We start from the raw sequence: 20,881 nt of genomic DNA on the forward strand, positions 1-20,881 counted from the left end.
TTTGGATGTGCTTCCAGCCACAATTTATAATGTCTCTCTCTCCTCTGTCTCTTTGTCTCTCTGTATCTCTTTCTCTCTGTCTCTGTCTCTGTCTCTGTCTCTCTCTCTCTGCTCTCTTTCTGCTGGCTTCCTTGAGAGCCCAGTCTCTATTTATTAAATTCTATCTAACCTACTCTAACTTTGTGAACCACCTCAGTCAAGGCTTGTATTTGATATATTAAATATCATCTTGTTTGCCCCAGTATCATTTCATTTCCATGTTTTATCTGATTGAATGGAATCTATAAGTATTACTGTGTCTTCAAGTTTTTAGGGATATGGTATAGCAACACATACATAAATACATATATACATACATACATTATTGTGAACACTTGAAAACTTGTGCTTCCTAGAAAGTGGAACACAGATGTCCAGGTTGGTATGCTGGACCACTCTTTCACTCTTCCTGTTGAAACAGAAATCAATGGGTGTCCCCTTCTAAACAATTTTCTAAAACGGGACCCTTTTTCCACTTTCCTTTCTGAATTTAGATTAAAAATCTGACAGTGAGAAAGTTATATAAATAATTAGTAGTAAACATAGAAAATACTGAAAATTCAAAGAGGAATAAATGAGGGTCTATAAAATGAGTCTGTAATTTTTAATGGAATTTTCATTGTGGGAATGGGAAAGACAGAGAAATAAAAGTATTTTAAATTCCATGATACACATCAGGATAGGAAAAAGTATACCTTTCATATTACTCTATGGTAAAAAAGAAAAAGAAAAGTATACAGAAAAACACAAACCAGCCAGTGAAATGGCAAAAATGACAGCCACAACAACCAGTCTCAATTTTTCAGGAAATGTAAAATTAAAGGATGTAAATAGGACTGAACTTATCAATATTAAAAATAATAAAAATAGTTTTGCTCCATTACTGAAGAAAAAGGCCCAGATTATGTAAAAGAAGAATGGTGAGATAAAAATTAAATTACACAGAATGAATATGATTAAAAGTCTAGGTGTATCAGGCAAATAAAAGCACAGGTGATGCTATTATCAAAGGGAAGTTCAAAGCAAAACAACCCAACAAAACAACAAACAAAAAGACCCTTCTATATTGACAAAAGATGAAATCTGTAATTATGATAATAGCCCTGAGCATCTATGATATGATTAACATAACATCAAATTTACATAGCAGAAAGTGAGTTGATACATCAAAAAACGAGAGACAGAAACGTAATTGTGAGATACTAAAGTGCTAATACAATCTAATTCAGAGCAAGTTGGTAAAAGTAAGAGAATATTATCTTAGTGATTTTCTTGTGGCTGGGACAAAATACCTGACACCCACAAACTACAGGAGAAAAGGTTTATTTTATCTCACAGTTTATAAAAGTTTCAGTCCATAGTCGGTTGGCTCCAAGGCAGGGTGGCGTGGCAAAGGGCAACACAGCAGAAACAGTTCATGGAAGGCAGGAGGCACTGAGCCTGCCTTTCTTCTTTCCCTTTATGTTACATCTAGGCTACTACACATCTATTGATTGGTGCCACCAACACCCCTGGTGAGGCTCCTCTTCAGTAATCCCATTGCCCATAAAACTAAACTAATCAGTGTACTAATCCAGTTGTCACACACCCATAATCCATAATCCAGGATCATACTCCCATGATTCACCCACCTCCTAAAACCCCATCTATGAGCACATAAGGGTTTAATGGACATCTAGATCTGAGCTGTAACAGAATATCTAGATTAAGTAACATAATTAGTGACAACTAGTAGATGTAGCAAAATTTATACCATAAAGTCTCTTTTCAATTCTACTTATTTTTAAAATTGAGCACATATTAATTAGGATAAAGAACATTAACACAGATTTAAAATACATACTATGTAAGCCACATTTTCATATGTTCATTATAATCCACTGAAATTATAATTTATAAGAGAAACTCAAAATAATTAAAATATGTAATTGTAAACTCTCTAGTATTGCATTTTCCATAAGGTAGTCACTAGGTACATACAATTATTTGCATTTGAAAATTACAATCTCACATTAGCCACAATCAATCACTCAGTACCCTCTCATGGAGGTTAAAGCTACCAGATTGGGCAATATTGGTAATTTTACATGTTTCTATCTTCAGAAATCTTTTTAAAATTGCTGCTTTTAGAAAATAGAATTCATGAACATACAACAAACAAACATTATATAAGAAAATAAAAGCATTAAAATCCTCTCTATTTAAAATAAGAATGATAACAGATTGAGAGAATATTTATAATAAGTGGGGACCAAATGGTTAGTAGTCAATGAAACTAGCTTTCAGAAACTGTAAGAAGAAACATTAACATCTTGGGATAAAAAAGTAACTAGGATGTGAATCAGTGGTTCATCCCAGAAGGAAATAATAATAATATATGAAAAATAGGCCTGGGGTTTAGCTCAGAGGCACAAGCACCTGCCTGGCAAGCATGAGGTTGTAAGTTCCATCCCCGGTACAGAAAACAAAACAAAAATAATATATGAAAAATAGTAAACCTGATCAGCAGCATAACCTTCTTTTCATTTACAGTTATTAACAGTAGAAAAATTTTTATGTACTTTATGTAATGAGGATATGATGAGATGGTTACATATTAACTGATTAAGGAAAAAAGTTTGTGTTACATCATTCTAGAAAGGTCCCAGTCAAGTCTCTAGAATCAGTGGTTTTCAAACCTGAATACACATTGGATCACTTTGGGGACTTTTAAAAATGAAATACCTGAGCCTCCATTCTGAGCCTTTATTTAGTGGGTTGGGATAAAGCCTGGGTACTAGGAGTTTTTCAAGTTATGGAAAGTGTGGTATGTGCCCTAGGCTGAGAATTATCACTGCAGAGGCACACTTTAGTACCTTGGCACTCTTGAAATCTCATTTGAGTTCAGTACTCTGAAAGTGGGGACATTCATAGCCGTTACAGGGCTTCCCATCTAGAACTCTAGCAGGCAGAGGGACCACCAAGTTCCCAATATGTTCACGTGTTGAGAACCCATCAGGTAAAGGTGACTATGAGTGTCAGGGTACAGCAGTGGAGTCTGACCCTGGCAGTGGGACAGGTGACTTATTAAGTGCTTTCAAAGTGAATGAAAGATAAATAAAAAAGTGTTAACATGCCCAGAATGGCCAGAATGATGGGTGTAGCCAGAACTACGGGCCTGGATTCTAGAAGACAGGGAATGTCCTACACTGAGTTTCTAATTAATGCAGGATCCAGGTGCCTCCCCTTCCCCTACTCCATGCCTTGAAATGCTATCACGTCTAAATGGATCCAAGTTGAAAAGCAAGAGAGGGGCAAACTGTAAGTTGGCTGAGAATGACCTAACCTAACTGAGAATAAGATTAAGTTTCATTTAGGTTTACATTTGTGACCTGAGGTCTTCATATTCCTACACAGGCTATAGGTTGACATACCCTCCATAAATTCATGTCTTGGAAACCTAATGTTGCTTTTCTCATTCAAGTTAAAGTTTTTCTGATTCTTTATGTGATCTGTATTTTTAATAGTTATATCTTCTATATTTTGTATGTTAGGAGACTCCAGAGCTTATCTAAAATACGAGGTTTTATGAGGCTTCCATGCTAGCAGGAGGAGGAACTGACTCCTGACTGCCAGCTAGAAGCAAAGTCCAAATTCTACCCTGGCCTCTGTGGGCATTCAGCGTGGGAAAGGCTTGCCTTGATACCACTCTGCAGAGGTAAGAGGAACACCGAATTACTGCTGTCTACTAGTCTCCACTGGCCCTACAAAGAGAAATAGCAGCCGTGAAAATCCTAGCTCCCTACAAAAGCTTCTCATAACCTCTATTGGGAAGGGAAAGAGGTAAGTAAAATATATCCTTACTGTCAGAAGAGCCGTGGAAGTCAGGGGTCCCCATGTGGCCTTTGATTGCACTGGCGGAGAGTTCTAATAATGAGCAGTATTAAAGTCCTGGCTCCCCATAAGACACTATCCCTGCTCTGGGAGGAAAACATTGTTACAGGGAGAAGAAGGTGAAAGCCTTTGCTGATGAGCATGGAGACACGTAGTTTTATCTATGGTGTTCAGCTATGGCAGAAGTTATGTCTGTAAGTTTTCTGACTTGCAAGGCTGCCCCTTTTCTGTTCCTTTGGTTAGAGAGAACAAGCTCCTGCTGGGGATTCGTTAATGTCCTGATTGGTGTCAGGGGATTACAGTTTCTCTAGAATAAAGTTCAGGGCATCTGGAGTAGAAAAGAAACTCAGAAAACTCGTGACCATGTTGTCGCTCAGGTTTTGAAATTCCTAACCTATCTAGCTTCCTCTTTCTACTCTCGGAGTCTTCTTTAATTTTTTTTATATATAATATCTGAGGTGTTCATTGGATTTACTGGGAAATACAAAGAAAAGTAATTATCATGTTTTCTGAAACCAGAAGTATTCATTTTTTTCTGTCTTTTTTGAAAAGATTAGATTATGTTTGTGAAACATGAAGTATTTTTGCATATGCTTGGAGCACAGTGGCTCATCCTCTGCCTGGCCACTTCTACAGAAAAGTCTGCCTCTCTTTTCCCTGTCCAGCCTTAGGCTCTCCTTCGTGAGCCTCCTGCTCCTCTCCCAACAAGCCCCAGGAAAGAACTTTAACAAGCTTCTGTCTTGAGAACAGGGGATGGTAGAAGAAAGAAACCATTAGCAAACTGTGTTACACTGAAGTTTGAGCTAGGGAGAGTAGGATTATTAAGGGGGAGAGCTGTTCTCTTAAAGGGAGGAGTTGTTAGAAAATCCTCATAATTACGATAGTTTAAGAACAAGGGCAGGTGCTGGGGAGACAACTCAGTGGCACAGCTCCTGCCTGGCAAGTGTGAGGTCATGAGTTAGATCCCCAAACACTAAATAAATATTTAAAAATAAGGGCAGTAAGTAGATTATCCATTACCACTGATCATGATGCATGAAGGACTGAGAAAAGAGACCATTTATCAACCCAAAGGAATGTGTCCCAATATTTTGGCAATCAGGATACCCTTATTGGCACATATTAACAGAATACCAGAATTGTCTATAAACACTCAATGTTTTTTCTATAAAATATGAGTAGTGAAATGACAAGCAGTGTATAATTAGAATCTGAAAAGGCTGAAATAAAAGAATTAGCTGATATTCTTTATTTCTTCATGTTACTAAAGCAAGCCACAACTCCCCAAAATTATATTAATTAATTCCCTTAGAGAAGTGCAGTCAGTATCATGTTGGTCACAAGTTAAATGGAGCTCGATAATCCTTTCATAATTAGAACAAAATAACTCAGTTCTCTTGAGCACACACTAATATAAATGGACAAGCTGAAATTTTAAGAACACAATCCCAACTGAATACATCTAATAGTCACAACACAAACAGAAATGCAGAGATCTTGAGTGGGTTTGCCATCTGATGTTTTAGAGCCAGAAGTAGCTGGAAAAAAATCATTTATAGCTATGAGAAAACTGGAATGACATTTTTAAAAAGCTAAGACTAACTCACTTTCTAAAAACAAGAAAAAATAATGAAAGATGCACAAAAGATGATTCAGGGAACAGCAATAGAAATTGACTGAGAGAATTGAGGCAGGTGGAACACTTTGTAGATGATTAGTTAAGAGAAACAGCTGAGATCCATGGCAGTAAGGCAAAGATATTATCAGGCACATTTGAGATCACATATCAAGCACTGGTAGGTTTGTGACCATGAGGGATTGGAGGAAGGGTAGGTTTGGTGTTGGAACCTGGGCGGCTTATGACCGCAACTGAGGGTTTTCGGTGTTTGGCAGATGCTTTTTCTTGTGAAGATGATTTTACATACAAAGCTGTAAAACATGAAGAAAAAAATATAGTACATACAGTTAATTCATTGGTACACAAAACAGAGAAAATAAGCATTGCATGATATAAGAACCAGAATAAGTTTTAGAATTCATTCATGATAATCTATAAGGAATAAAGGGCATACAAAGCAGGACAATATGAGATTATTTGCTTTCCCTCTCTCTGTAACAGTGCCCCATGCCACACTCTTTCATCACCATATGTGTGCAACCAAGTGAATGCCCAATCAGGAAAACGCCACATTCAGAATGAAAGGAAATTCTTTGTCTTTTATTGGCAGTGGCCCCACTGCCCCCTTAAGCACACCACAGTGCAGTTTGAGAGAAGTCACTCAGGAACCCAGTTCTCTTCTGTGAAACAGAGGAAGGAGAGTGTATCTATTTCGCAATGTTCTAACCTATGATTGGGCAGCTTGATTGCTGTCTGTGTTACCTAATGCAGACTTCAGATGCCAAAAAGAGGCACCTTAGCATGTCAGATTAAGGAAAGCTGCAGGAGCAGTAGGAATGGCACATGAAAACCTCATGGGGCTCTTAATTGAGGAATACAATAGAACTGCTAATACCTCAGGAAGCAGCAGAGGTCCTTAGGAAAATTAAGACACCTAAAAGCAGCTGTGAATAGTAAAGAGTTGGAAAGAAGCAGATACACAGGCCATCAGAAAATGCACACACAGACAAAGCCTGCAAAGTGTTTAGCCTTCATGCATGGATGAAGAACACACTCTGTTCACTAGTGAGGGTCTTCCCTGCACTGTCAGTCTGCAGCTTGGGGGGAAAGGGTTATGTTTTCAAATGCCTCATTTTCGACAGAAAATTATAGGTTATACAAGGAATCAGGGAAATACAGTCCATTCAAAGGAATGAATTATATCAGGGATTAGTGCTAAAGAAAATTATTATAATCTTATATTACATGCATAAAATTTATAATCACAGTTATTAGCATGTACTAGCATTCTTAACTTGCATCTTGCCTCATAATCTCATTTTATCTGGCCCTATATGTGTTACATTGTAATAGACATCCATTATATATGTGATAATACTATACTATGAATGATAATATTTCTAAAACTTAAATGTTAAACAGTTTTCTCATTATGTAAGCAGGCACACAGACACAGAATTGGCACTGAAGTTAACAGCCCCATCTCGATCTGGTCAGACTCTGTTTAAAATGCAGTAAATCACCTTAAATATTCCATTTAAGGAAGAATGAGAAAAAAATGAGACAGAGATGGTCTGGAAACACTGTCCTATGGAAAGCTGGTCATGGTAAGCCTTGGTGCCATGTTACATCAGGGCTTCTGGATCCTCTAATTCTCTGGAGTAGCAGATCAGTGCTTTTACAAGTTCCTTAAAAGAGTTCTCTCTTCCTGTGAAATGACATAATGGTCTTCTCGATAATTTGGAATTAATTCTCTGAGCTTTGGTCCTGGAAAATCCTAATCCTTATTATATGTTTTTTATAAGTAAAATTTTTTGAAATATCTTATTTTGTTCAAATATTATGAATTCCAATACAGCTGAAGGGGGACTCTAGTTTTGAATCAGTTAGAAGATGTTTCTGCATCATTTTGTTAATGTTATCTACTGGATCCTCTTGTCTCAGGTGTCTTAAGTCATTTCTTTCTATCTCTTCAGATCACCTGAACAGTCAACCAATTTGGCTGAACATTCTCTTCTAGACTCAGGCAGAATGTCCCCAAAGGCTACAGATATTACCCCTATTAGCCTCTAGTTCTACAGCATGCTCCTCACTCACTGGTTCCTGTACCTGTTACAGAGTGCCACTCTCCATCTTTATACCAGGGTTACTTTCTTCATTCTGATTTTTTACCTCCAGCCCTCAATTTTCCCACAATGATCAAGGCCTTTACTCTGTGTTATTTCTGAACATTGCCACTGAGCCCAGAGAGAAAAATGCAGTGGCCGTTCTGCTTCTGCCTGGACATGCACTTCCATGTATGTGTTGTTAATTTCCTATTTTTAAAAATTCTGTATCATTTTTATCCTTTTTTTTGTTTTTAAAATTAAAAAATGTATTGAGTCTTACATGAACATTAAAAGGGGTGGGGGCGGAGGGTGAAGGGGAGGAGCCTGCTAGATCCTTCTCTTCTAAGACCATCAAAATTCTACCAGATCCCCACAGTAGGAAACTGGAGAGCAATTTGAAACCTTTCACGCTTCTCTTTTCAGCGCCTTCACTGGATGGAGCCTGAGGCACCACAGACTTCCCCAAGAGCACACAGCCCTTCACCCACACCCTTGCACTCCTGGCCAGGGAATTCCACCCTAAGTGTTAAGTGGGCAGGCATACGCCCAACCTTCCAAAACTTTGGTTCTCATTGATAACGGTGTGGGGGAGGAAGTGCCCTACCTCAGAGAGAGAGAGAGGCACATTCTGGCCTAAAACACTCATTTAATTAAAAACAATCAAGAAACATAAATAAATATATAGTTACAGAACTATATGCAAAATAACACATACCTTTTAACGCCCTGTCTGCCTCACTGTCACTCACTGGGGATCCTGAGTATGCATAAATAACATCCTCTGGAATCTGCAAAGGCAATTCTTTTGACCAGAGACAAGGAGGAAATAATGCAGACTGTTTCAGGGAAGCATGGGAATCCTTGCCACTGAAAAATGGAAAATGTTTTTAAGAGGTAAGCTACAAAGAGTCATGGCATCACCTTTATCAAGTTAAGTCAATAGTTCACAAATGCATCTTTAATGAACTCGTTTTAAATGGTATATGTAGCAAGTGCTACAGAGCAGCTGATCAGCTGACATAGTTTCAGTTGTAGTAAGTACCATACATATTAGCATAAACTCCTCATTCATTTTATAAAACATAGCTGAGTATCTACTAAAGAATAAGACATTATAATAAGTGCTGAAATATAAAATGAGATGGTATAAATTCTGACCTTTAGGATGACACTTTTAGCATTAAATGCATTATATATGACTGTCTCTGTTATTTCAAGGATAAAAAAACAAAAAAATACCAAAATGCTAGGTGACCCAATTTGGATCCCACAAGCTAGTATTTTGAAACCGTGACTTTGTTGCCATTTTCAGGATGAGTTTAGGGTAAGATCTGGTGCCTAAGATCCCTATTTCTAATGCCTACTTCCTCTCTTTTGGGATTCACATTTCCTGGCTTTCTTCCAGGAAGATATCTATCCTGGGGAAGCCCATTTGCAAAGCCTTGGAAAGCTGTTGAAGTATGTTTGCAGTCTATTAGGACTTGTGTCTAGATGTCCCCAAAAGCCTCATGCAGTCATAAGTGGAGCTTATGCAGAGGTGGCTGAATCTACAGTGTGTGACATTGGAATTCATGATGATATGCTAGCTCACAGGCACTAGCATTAAAGATGTGAGTGCTACCTGCTCTAAGTAGCCTGGATAAGATATAAAGGATGCAGAGAGCTGTGATTGCCCCTTGTTGCTGGGCTATCTTATGTTCACCATGAATTGTTTCTCCTCTTTGAAGCCTGCATGCCATGCCACTGTTTTGGAACCAGCCAATTACGGACTGAAGCTCCTAAAAATTGTGAGCTAAATAAACCTTTCCACCTATAACTTTGGGTGTTGAGTATTTTGTCTCAGCAACAAGAAAAGTAACACAGTCCTTGAGTTTTACAGTTTTGGAATCTTTAATCTAACAATTGTGTTGTATCTCACTAAATTTGCTGTTATTAAAGAACTGATTCCACAAAAATCATTGATACTTAAATTATAAAATGAATGATTCTTAAACTATTATTGTTTGGAAAAATCTTGCTTTTAACATAGACCCACGTCATAGAGAACTAAGGAGTGCAACTCCCATAGCAGATACTTAGGTATGATCAGGACAGTGCAGTGATCTACTTAGTAAAGTTTCTTCTCTAAATGTTGATGTCACACACTGACTCAGTAAAGGGGACAGTTTTGATCCTGCCTGGCTAAGAGGTAGACCTACTCATTTCCTCTCCTCAATGTATACACTCTCATCCCACCCTGAGACTCCAAACTTTGCTTAAATCCTTGCTCTTTTTTGTCACTCATTCACAGTCAAGCCTTTCATAATGCCAGCACTGAATCTATTTAGGGGACCTAGTGATGAACGGAAGATCTTGCCCTTAGTCACTCATAGACTTATACACTTCATGAACACTGTGTAAGGACATGAAGAGAAATACAGGCTACTGTAACATAAGTGATGCCAGCACAAATCCTTGAAGTAGTGACATTTGAATGATGAATTAGCAAAAGGGAACTATGAGTTGGAGGTGGAGGTTGGAGCAGGAGGTAGTGAAACTGTTCTAAGCAGAGGGGGAATTGTGTCTGCAGGTCCTAGTTGGGAACCAGGTTTCATTTCTGCAGTTTACTGGTTCTGGGATGCTTCTTGGACAAGGTAAACTTCAGGAAGGATGGAGAAAAATAAAGCTGGTTAACAAATCTAATAAGATGAATCAAGCAGTATATTGTTATTCAACAATAATCTTTAGAAGTGGGAGTAAGATAATTCAACAAATGAAAGAGCAAGGTAGGAAAATTTGAGGCCTTATGCCTTTGGAGAGAAGGTGGTGTGGCCAAAGTCATGTATATCTCTTCTGAGATGAGCCACAGAGGTACTGTCCTAATCCATCATTCTGGATCTCTCAAGCTCATGGATCCAGGACAAAATGGTGGCTGATTTAAGCATTTTATCAACTATGGCCTGCTTATCACCAGTTGTATTAATAATGAGTGCCCTGGGTTACTGAGAACACCCCAGCCAGCAATCCTGTTAAAGTCAACCAAAAGGCCTCCTTTCCCAGAAAGACGGGTCTCTAGTTAACACTAAGCATCGAAAGAGCAGGCATTATAGCTAGGCCCAGTAGTTACAACGGTAATCCCAGCTACTTGAGTGGCTGAGGCAGGAGGATCACAAAGTTGAGCCCAGACTGGACAATTTAGTGAGAACCTGTATCAGTCTTAAAAGGGCTGGCATGTAGCTGAGTGGTAGAGTAGTTATCTAGCATGGATTTAATTCCTAGTACTAAAAAAAGGCAGGGGTAAACAGACAAAAAAATTCAGACATTCAGACACACAGTAGAAGTGAAAGTGGGCCTCCCCATTTTCAGAAGTCTAATGGGGTTCCTTTGAGATTCAGAGAATGAGACTCTTCTGTTAGAGATGCTGAGAAGCCATCGGAGGATTTATCAAACAGGAGCTGGCTTGGATAGAAAACAGAAAAAGCAGACAAAAGAAGGCTCTGATAGCAGAAAATGAAAATCAGACTAAAAATCCCTAAACTAATGTACATTTTCTTTATCACAAACTCTTCTGTGTCTGGGTCTTTCTCTCATGTGTGCCTCATTTCTCCAGTTAATTTGAGAGCCTTGCAGACAGGAGAGCCCAGCGGCTCAGCACAGAGGCCCAGGAGCCTCTCAGCTTTGTTTCAAACCGTGGCTATGAGATTGGTCAGCTGTGTGCCCTTAGCCAAGTTCCTTAACCCCACTTATGAATACCTTCTTTGTGCTCACATTATTTAATCATTTAATAGGCAGTGCATTTGTTTATGTACTGACCATCCTGGAGTGCTCAGACAGGTTTCACTTCAACTAGCCAATTCTTGTATTGCATAAATTTGATAAAATTATTTTATATTTTCTCTTCAAAATATGCAATTTTTGGTCATTCTGTATTTAAATAACTGGACTGGTAAGTGGTTAAAAGGGGATAATGACAGTATTTATCCTCATGAATTTTTGTTATAAATCAATATATGAATTGAGATAATATATCAGATTTCCAGAACAGGATCAGGAACCTAGTACAGTAATTGTGACACAAGATACTGAAACAAGGAAGTAGATTTTTGCGGGGAAGCAGTGGTATGGGGAAGTAAAACATGAACACAGTGTACTTTGTAAGTAATAATAATGTAATTATTATGTATCACAAAAATATACTAATAAAAAGTTATGCTGTTCTTGCCATTCTGCTTTTTATATCCTATGCATACTCATGCTTTTTTTTTAGTTCAGTAGTCTGGGATTGATTTAATCACTGTCTGTTGTTTTTAGTTCATTAGAATGAAGCTTATTCATTGTTTCCTCTTATGAAAATAAAACACATGCAATTTAGAAAGTACAGAAAACTAAAATTCCACATAGAAAAACACTAATGCTGTTTGGCTCACTTTTCAATACTTTTCTCTATAGTGTTTTGGTTTTTATTTTTGGGGTTTTTTTTTTTTTCATTTTATGTGATAGAGCATATTTTGGGAGGGATCATTTTATGTTACTAATTATTTTTTGAAACCTGATATTTAATGGTTGTATAACAATTCATAATGTTTTTATTTTGACCTTCAGACACTTTCCAAGTTTTTCTGCTACCTTATTTTTGCATATTTCCCACATTTTGAGTTCTTTTGTTAGTATCTGTTATCTCTGAACATTTGTGTAGTTCATCCCCATTCATGTATTGAAATCCTAATTCCCAAGGTGGTGATATTAGGATGTTAGGTATTTGGAAGGTTGCTTATGTCACAAGGGTGAAGTCCTTATAAATAGAATTAGTGCCCTTGTTAAAAAAAACAAAACCACTCAGGAGAGCTGAACACAGCAAGGGCTATTTGTGAATCTCAACATAGGCTCTCACCAGACATCAACTCTGCCATCACCTTAATCTTTGCTGACTTCCCAGAACTGTGAGAAATAAAATTCTGTTATGATAAACTATACAGTCTACTGATTTCATGACAGTAAACTGAGTAGAGTGATAGGATCATTCCTAGAATAACTGTATCAAGAGTAAATTTGGGGGGGTTGATATAAACTTCTAAATTGATTTCCAAAAGATTATAAAATTTTATCTCTTCCTAAAAACTTGGGCCCTCTACCATTTTCTGTTTGCCCTTTTAAAAAAATAACTAATGAATAAAAGTTTTGCTAGCTCACCAAGCAAAAGGTGGTATATTATTTGAAATTGGTTTCTAATTACAAGCAAGATTAAGTATTATTTCCTATACTGATTAATTAGCTTTGCTGCCCTTGGGCACTATTTACATCTTGGCTCATTTATCTCTTGAGGAACTTTGTGTTTTTCTAACCAATGTATGTGAACCCTTTATACATTAACTGTTAAACATTTTGTCACATTTTATATTCCTTGAAGTTTTCCTTTTAAATCTGTTTTGGATCTAGATAAATTTAAAATGCTTATGTATAGTCAACATAATTCCTTGCTTCTTCTGTTTTATTAATATTGCCAAAAACTTTTCATGAACATTTTAATCAATCTTCATATATAGTTTGAATAACACTTTGACATAAAAATAAAGAATTGCAAAGTCTTTTATATGGAACAGCCTTTGTATATTGGATAGCAGTTGGCAAATATTTTGAAATATATCAATGTACTAACCAGAGATAATTGCTTCAAGTTACAGATATCCACTCTGGCTAATTTGAATATTAAAGAAGGAATTATTGGGAGTTTATTGGGCAATACACAGAATTAATAAAACTAAAGAAAAAATAACTAATGAATAAAAGTTTTGGTAGCTCACCAAGCAAAAGGTGGTATATTATTTGAAATTGGTTTCAGGCCTAAAACACGGACAGGAACCAAGGTCAGTAGAGAGTCAAGAGCACAGCTGAGTCACAATACAGGAAGAGTTTGCTAAAACAGCCCTATTTAAAGTACCACAGCAAATTCTTGGACTAATCCTCTGGATTTTTGGTTCTTTTGCTACTGGTGATGTGAATATCTCTAATTTTCCCTGCCTCTCTGTGTCTGTTCCTCAAGATTCAAAATCCTAGATACAAGTTTCCAATTATAAAAACCTATATACAACCTTTACACTTTATACAAGGGAAGTGTTTACTTTCCTCCAAATTCCACAGTGGGAAAGAGGGCCTTGCTTTTCGGGACCTGGGGATAACTACCATGATTTAACCAACAGAAAATTACCAATTCCATCTAATGAAGCTCCTTAACTCACCTCACTTTAGCATACTGCACAAAAGGAAGTCCCAAATATTCTCTATAAGGATCAAAACCTTTCTGTAGTTCGTCTACAGAAGTAAAATACTGTAGCTTACTGATTGAAGGTGCTGGTACTGGACCCCTGCAATTGGAAATTTTATTATTGTTTATTTATTGAAAAAAATTTTAGTATTTTAAATCAAACTCAGGATCTTGTGCTTGTCAGGCAGGTGCTCTGCTGATGAGCTAACTATCAATTGGAAATTGTAAAATCCAAAGGATTTCACAATGATATCAAGCATATACACATGTAATATTAAATATTGAACACTGTATCTCACACAAATGAAAATACCCCTAAAATCTATTTGGAATGATGTAATGTAACTACTCAGAAACATTCACTTTGGAGCTTGTCTTAGGCACTGGCATCACTGCCTCATAATTTGAAGATTAAGCAAATATGTATTATTGTAAATATTCCTTATCAATTGAACTATTAATACAGCTAAATTATGTTTCTTGTGGCTTGTATATACTCTATTATAAGCCCTACTTCATTTTTTATGCAAGGTTCAGCAACATACTAATGTTATAAAAATTTAAATAGATGCCTTCCAATTTTGTTCATTGTCTAATGTTTTGAAATTGCACCCAAGTGAAGTACTTTTAAGCATTCTAATAGCATACTCTGAACTAAGCTCTACTATAAAATATTCTTTTTTGTGTGTTCATATGTATATAGAATATACAAGCCTGTTTTCTCTCAGAGCAACTTCAAAGAAAAAGAATCATTAACCATTTCCAATGAATAAACCCTGCTGTAGCTCACCCGAGATTTACTAAGTTCCTATGTGCAAAGCAAACCAATCGCATATAAATGCTCACAAATTTAAGGCATCGACCTGCCTTTCTGAGGATTCATTTCAGCTCATACTGAGAACTGCTTTGCCTCTCTATTCTCAGTGTGGAGTAGACAGAGCTCTCTGCTGCTCAGTGTCCACAGCAGCACCAACTGCTCTGGGGCATGGATGCCATCTTTCCAGTCCCTCAGAACTCTGGATGGATGTACCACACAGCCTGTGTTTTGCATTGGACTACGCAAACATGTCCTATCAAACTGGAAAACATTAATCACACATTTTTTTTAATATGGAAGCAAACAGACAAAAATTTAGTTTCATTTATATTGACTAGAAGGTCTCAATAAATAACATTACAGATAATAAAAAATCAAAATTGAAAAAAATTAAATCATTTTAAAAGTTCTGCTTCCTTATTTCATTCTTAATTTTACTAAAAAGGTGGGTTTTTTGATGAATGAAGATGCTGTCAATGTTCTAGGAATTTTCTAAAAACTGGGACTTCATTTTTCAAATATTGTAAAAGAGAAAGGGGAATTCAGAACTTTGAAACCCATAACATTAATGAGAAAATAACAGGAAAACATTACATAACCATCCTATGATCTGGTTGTTCATTTTGAGTAAAATTTAAAGCCTAAATGTACATCTTCATATGTAAAAGTAAAATAGTAGTTACTGCAGTCACTAATGTCTATGAGGCCCTTCTTATGTGACAGTACTAAGTAAAACATTTCACACTCAGGACCAAGAATGTATGATTAATGAATTCCACACTCATGGAATTCATCATGTATTATGGAAAGGAAGCACTATGTAATTCCCCCTCTGTGGTGTATAACCACTACAGTTTTGAGAGTCATGCCAGACAAGTGCAGGGGACTCAATGGGATACAATTAACCTTCAGTCATGAACAGTTTGATGAAGGGTGATACTTATATTCAGATACCACTAGATGTATCATTCTTTACAATCTGCAAAAACTAAAAAAAAAAAAAATCAATTTTTAATAGTGAATAGCAGATTACTTTTAAAACAGTATATAAAAGACCAGGAAATACAACTTCTAGAACTGGATTTACCACTGAATGAGCCAACTTTAGTACAGTGACTCCGTTTAGGTTGGTACATTACAATTCATTTAGTTTTTTTAATAATAGAAAAATCAATTTACTATCACTTGGGTAGCAATAAATATGATAAATTGTTACCTGTGAAATAGGAGTGTGTAATCAGAGGGGATCTTTCCCCTGAGGGCTTGCCGAGCAGTCTCATGCTGTCTGCACAAAGAATCCCTTTCCTAGGCAAAACATAAGATCAGAAAATTGTACCAATGTTAAAAATAAGTCAGATGACTGAAGTAGCTATAACACTTTTCTTCTTACTAGAGACTAACAAATACACAGAAGGAAAAAGAAAAAAAGGGGAGGCATCCAAAGAACAACTGATAATTGTCCAGTGAAGTGAGTCATCTCTAAATAAAAACAAAATACTTTGTAAAGAGCTCAATTTAGCGTATAAATTTGACTCCCAGATAATGACCATGTTTATTAATATTTCATATTTATCTTTTTTATCTTTCTAATGAGATTATGGACTTCTCATGTGTAGAGTACTGACTTTTTTAATCTTTCCAGGTTTCAGCACCTGCAGTGGCTGACCAATGGAATGAACACATCCAACCATGTTTAGTTAACTGTGACTACAATGGGAAAAATCATGAGCTCTTCTTTGTGTATTTCATCTTATTACTATTGTTAGAAATTTTAGTAAACATCTGGAGTAGTACAGAGATATAAAAGATACAGTTCTTGTATTCACAAAGTTTATAATCTGGAGGCAAAGAGAATGATAGAGAAAACAATACAGTTTTATAAACAGTTTTACAAGTGTTCATATTTGTATCATCTGATCAAATGTGACTTATTTAGCTACTGTTCATGCATCAGGATTTTCTCACTTTAAGCAAATCTAATATATAAAATTTTTAATTTATAAAAAAGGTAAATTCTTAAGTACTTATTTGATATAAGACTTCACAAGAGATGTATAATATTCATTTAAACAAGAAGTACATTTAAAATATAATTATCTTCCTGGGTATGGTGGCACTTTTTTGTAATTTCAGCATCTGGAGGCTAAGACAGGAGTATCCCAATATGAGCCCAGCCTGGCAATTTAGTGAGAACTTGTCTCAAAAAACAAACAACAAACAAACAAACAAACCCTAATCTCTGCTTGCGGTAATTTAATCTGAAATAAGCTTTACTAATGTGTTTTTGTTATCATTAGAGGTAGGCTCATTAAAACTGCCAACTTAAAATGCCAAGTTTAAGTTGGCATTCATATAATATTGTACAGGAAATAACAAACAAATATGCTACAGAACAGGGACACATAACTACTCAAGCCACAACTCAAGGCTTACAATTGTCTTAGTCTCAGGTGCAACCAGTTTCAGTGGTTTGCATGTTTTGGGGGAGAGAATTTTTTAAGACTAAATTTTTGAGAACTCATTTGATATAATTCTATACATATTTTTGCACTAGAAAGCCGTATCTGCAGGAGTGACTGTACTTAGTGATAATGCCCAGAGTGACCCACTGACCACCTCTGAGAAACAAGTCATAGCTCAGAGGCCAGAAGTCAGTTTGGTCACCACTGTATCCCCGGCATGCATTAGCACAAAGCAGGAGCTCAATAAGCATCTCAAATGTACAGCGGTATAAATTTGGAGATACAATAGTGGATGCTTGTCATTTTTTGTAATGTAGACTAGAACTTGCTGACACCACTTCCTATCTTGAAAAGTCTAGGTCAGGCTTTTAAAATAATTCTTTAGAAAACCACGACACAGGAGAGGTCATGTGGACACAGAAGAGACGATGTGAACACAGACTCTCAGATGGATTATCTGATGACCAAGGCTATTTTATTCTTTCTTTGACCATTAGTTTTGTAGTTCTTGGGAAGCAAGGGGAGAAAAATATGTGTGCTGGGAAGTAATGGGGAGGATACAGTGGGACAAGAAGAGAACCAGTCCTATTTAAAATTCACCATTTAAAAACCATGTTCAAATAACACCATAAATAAAATGGAAAAGCTTTACACTACTATAAAACAACTATACATTAACCTAATCTGCTGTGGATGGACTAATACTTTGTTGTCACTTGTTATTCTCATGTAAATTTGTTACTTTGTTCTGAATTATTCTATCCTAGTACAACATAATACAACATTTACTACCATGATTTTATTCAGTACCATCTTGTTCTTTTTCCTGACTGATGCTTGATTTAAACTGTGTAACAACTAGAAAGATGATAGTGGTGGTGTAGTGGCACCATAGTTTTTAGTTCTTCCAGAATCTCCACATAAAAATGGACAGCAGCTGAACAGCAAAAAGAAGAACATAATAAAAAAACTCTCAATAAAATAAGGTATCTCCTTAAGCCCCACAATGCAAGTGAGAGTCTCATGGTCACATTGCCTACAGGGCCTCTGTGTCTACGCAAGAGGAAGCCAGAGACAATATGGTGACAGAAAGACTTGAGAACAAGAGAAAGCCAAGATAGTTTTAAAAATTACTATAAAGCAGGACATTTTTGGAATGACAACTGAAACATAGGAGGCATATTCCACAGTAAATTCTAGGAGCTGGATCAACCATGCATTCTTGAAAGTGACTCACTGGGATTCCTTTTTTGGATGGGCACCACAATGATAAAAGCCAATGGATGGAATGAAAATGTATCAGTACAGGGTCAACGGAGACAGAGTAAAGAGAAGGTCTAGACCAAAAGAGAGCCAGGAGACAGTGTTAGGAAATGTCAGCGAAGAAATAGACATTTATTTAATTTAATTTAATTTTTTAAAAAATTTTATTTAAGAGAAAAAAAGACACAGAAGACAAAAACAAAAAAGCAAAAGAGACAAACATACAACAACAACAACAACAACAACCTCAAAACAATAACAGTATAGGTTTTCAAAACAAGGTAATAGGAATTTAACATTGGTTGTAATATTGCATATTGTTACCTTCAAAATGCTCGCTTGTATCAGATATAGATATGTAAAACTGATAAACACATGAGTATGAACTGCTCTTTTCCAAGAACTAATACACTTAACTAGTAGTATAGTCATCTTAGTTATCTTACGTATGCATACACAAATTTATGTCTTTTTCCTTTTCCCTTCCTTCTTTCCTCCTTTCCTCTGTCCCAGTTACTTTTCCCCTCTGAGCAGTTTCTTATCCTTACATAATATTTATTGTAGATTTTGGATATTTGCTCTTTCATTTTCTTACACTAGGGAGACAATACGGTATTTACACATGTGAATTGGATTTATTTCATTTATGAGTATGGTCTCAAGTTGCACCCATTTTCTTATAAAAGCCTCAGTGCAATCTTTCTTTATAGCTGAGTAGCACTCCATTGTATAAAAATACTACATCTTTTTTATCCATTCCTCGACTGATGGGTACATGAGTTGCTTATAAGATTTGGCCATCACAAAAAGTGCTGCCATAAACATAGATGCATGTATGTCACTGTGGTGTATGTTTTCAGTTCTTCTGGGAAAATGCCCAGAAGTGGGGTAGCGGGGTCAAGTTGAACCTCTAACCCTAGCTTTTTGAGGAATCTTCACACTGATTTCCAAGTGGTTGCACCAGCCTACACTCCCACCAACAGTGCAGAGGAGTTCCTTTTTCTCCATACCCCCTCCAGCACTTCTTATTTGTTAATTTCTCGATCTTGGTCATTCTTCTCAGAGTGAGATGGATCCGGGTATTGTTTTAATTTGCATTTGTTGAATGACCAATGATGCTGAACATTTTTCCATATATTTATCTGAATATTCATATATTAGAGCTATTTGAAGAAACATTGTCTCTTCTAAAAGTCTGAGAAAATTAATGTCATCTAAAAAGGTGCAACAGAATGTATTTAGTCAAATTTCATACATAGCTAACTACAAGAGAAAAAGGAATGAGACCCCTACTGTGAAAGTCTGCATACAACCCAGATAAAACCTATTACCTAGGATCTCAAAAGACACAAAAATGACACAAGGGCTGAAAATGTATTTCAGTGGTAGAATATTCACTTAACATGCATAAACTTGTGGGTTCAATCCCCAGTACTACAACAATAACAAAAAACAAGAAAAGAAAAGAAGGCATAAAACATTAAGGAACAAATAATTATAATTTTTGAAACTTTTCTGTGTTGGAACTCAGGAAAGAAAAATTTTAAAAAATCACTGCAGAAATGAGACTAAGCTAGAAGAAACATATCAGTGCAGATATAAACACAAAAGATAACATTTTAAGCAAAACAGAAAGGGCATGGAAGGAAATTTTTTAAATCATAGGAAATAAAGAAAGAAAACAAAGAATTCAGGAGAAAATGACAGATACTTAATATAGACAAAGAAAACTCAATATACAAATAGTCCTTGACAAACAAGGAAATAGATGAATGATAAGAGCCATAACTCAAGTATAAAGTACAATAGTACTGTGTACAGCACAAAGTAAATTTAGATAATAAAACAACTCGTCAGACATTGACTTACAGTACAATGTTTAAAGTGTGTACGGGGTTGAGAATAGGATAAAATAAGAATCAAAAGAGAGAATGTAATAATAACATTCTCTGATAGTGCAAAATATAACCATAAACAATGGAGGGAGAAGAGTTGTTTAAAATATGATATTTTTAGTTTTCATAATGGAGCTGTTAGCATCAGTACTGTTATTCTGAGACTTTTGTGGGTAAGATAAATGAATAATTTAATGGGACATTGTAATTCTATCATCTATGCCTCTGAAAAGCAGCATTCTCTTTAAAGATAAATATGTAACAGAGAAATTAACTAAAAATTCATCCTAAAATCATGAGTTTATATTGCAAATATTTGCTACAACTCATGAAATATTTAATCTATCTATGTAAAGGGGGTAGAAACAATGACCACCCCAATAGCAATGAGCATTTATAGTAAGGAATGTGTTCTTTGCTACCATCCTCAAAGACACCGAAGCTTCTCAGAGAAAAAGATTAATTGCAGGTCTGAGGCCAGGGAAACTGCAAGACAGTATGGAATATCTGGTCTTACCAGACTGCAAGATGACTACCAAAGACCACACAGGCCAGGTTAAAAAGA

General features: G+C 36.2%; 1 protein-coding gene across 4 annotated transcripts in view; it reads right to left on the reverse strand.

Moving 5' to 3' along the window:
• Window positions 1-1,346: 1,346 nt before the first annotated feature.
• Window positions 1,347-20,881, reverse strand: part of Lrguk (leucine rich repeats and guanylate kinase domain containing) — a 126,928-nt gene continuing 107,393 nt past the window's right edge. Inside the window, exons 17-20 of one of the 4 annotated variants that reach the window (XM_063240530.1) lie at window positions 15,913-16,001; window positions 13,854-13,979; window positions 8,354-8,505; window positions 1,347-5,841 (exon numbers count right to left, since the gene is read on the reverse strand). In XM_063240530.1, the coding sequence (XP_063096600.1) occupies window positions 5,699-5,841; window positions 8,354-8,505; window positions 13,854-13,979; window positions 15,913-16,001 (510 nt within the window). In that variant the 3' untranslated portion in view covers window positions 1,347-5,698. Of the gene's footprint in view, window positions 5,842-8,353; window positions 8,506-13,853; window positions 13,980-15,912; window positions 16,002-20,881 lie in introns of those variants that run through there. The other 3 variants (XM_063240535.1, XR_010044687.1, XR_010044686.1) reach the window with 3 other exon arrangements.

Source organism: Cavia porcellus, unplaced genomic scaffold (genome assembly GCF_034190915.1).
Source record: "Cavia porcellus strain 051 isolate PalLab524CR breed Dunkin Hartley unplaced genomic scaffold, mCavPor4.1 scaffold_2, whole genome shotgun sequence".
Classification (NCBI taxonomy): domain Eukaryota; kingdom Metazoa; phylum Chordata; class Mammalia; order Rodentia; family Caviidae; genus Cavia; species Cavia porcellus.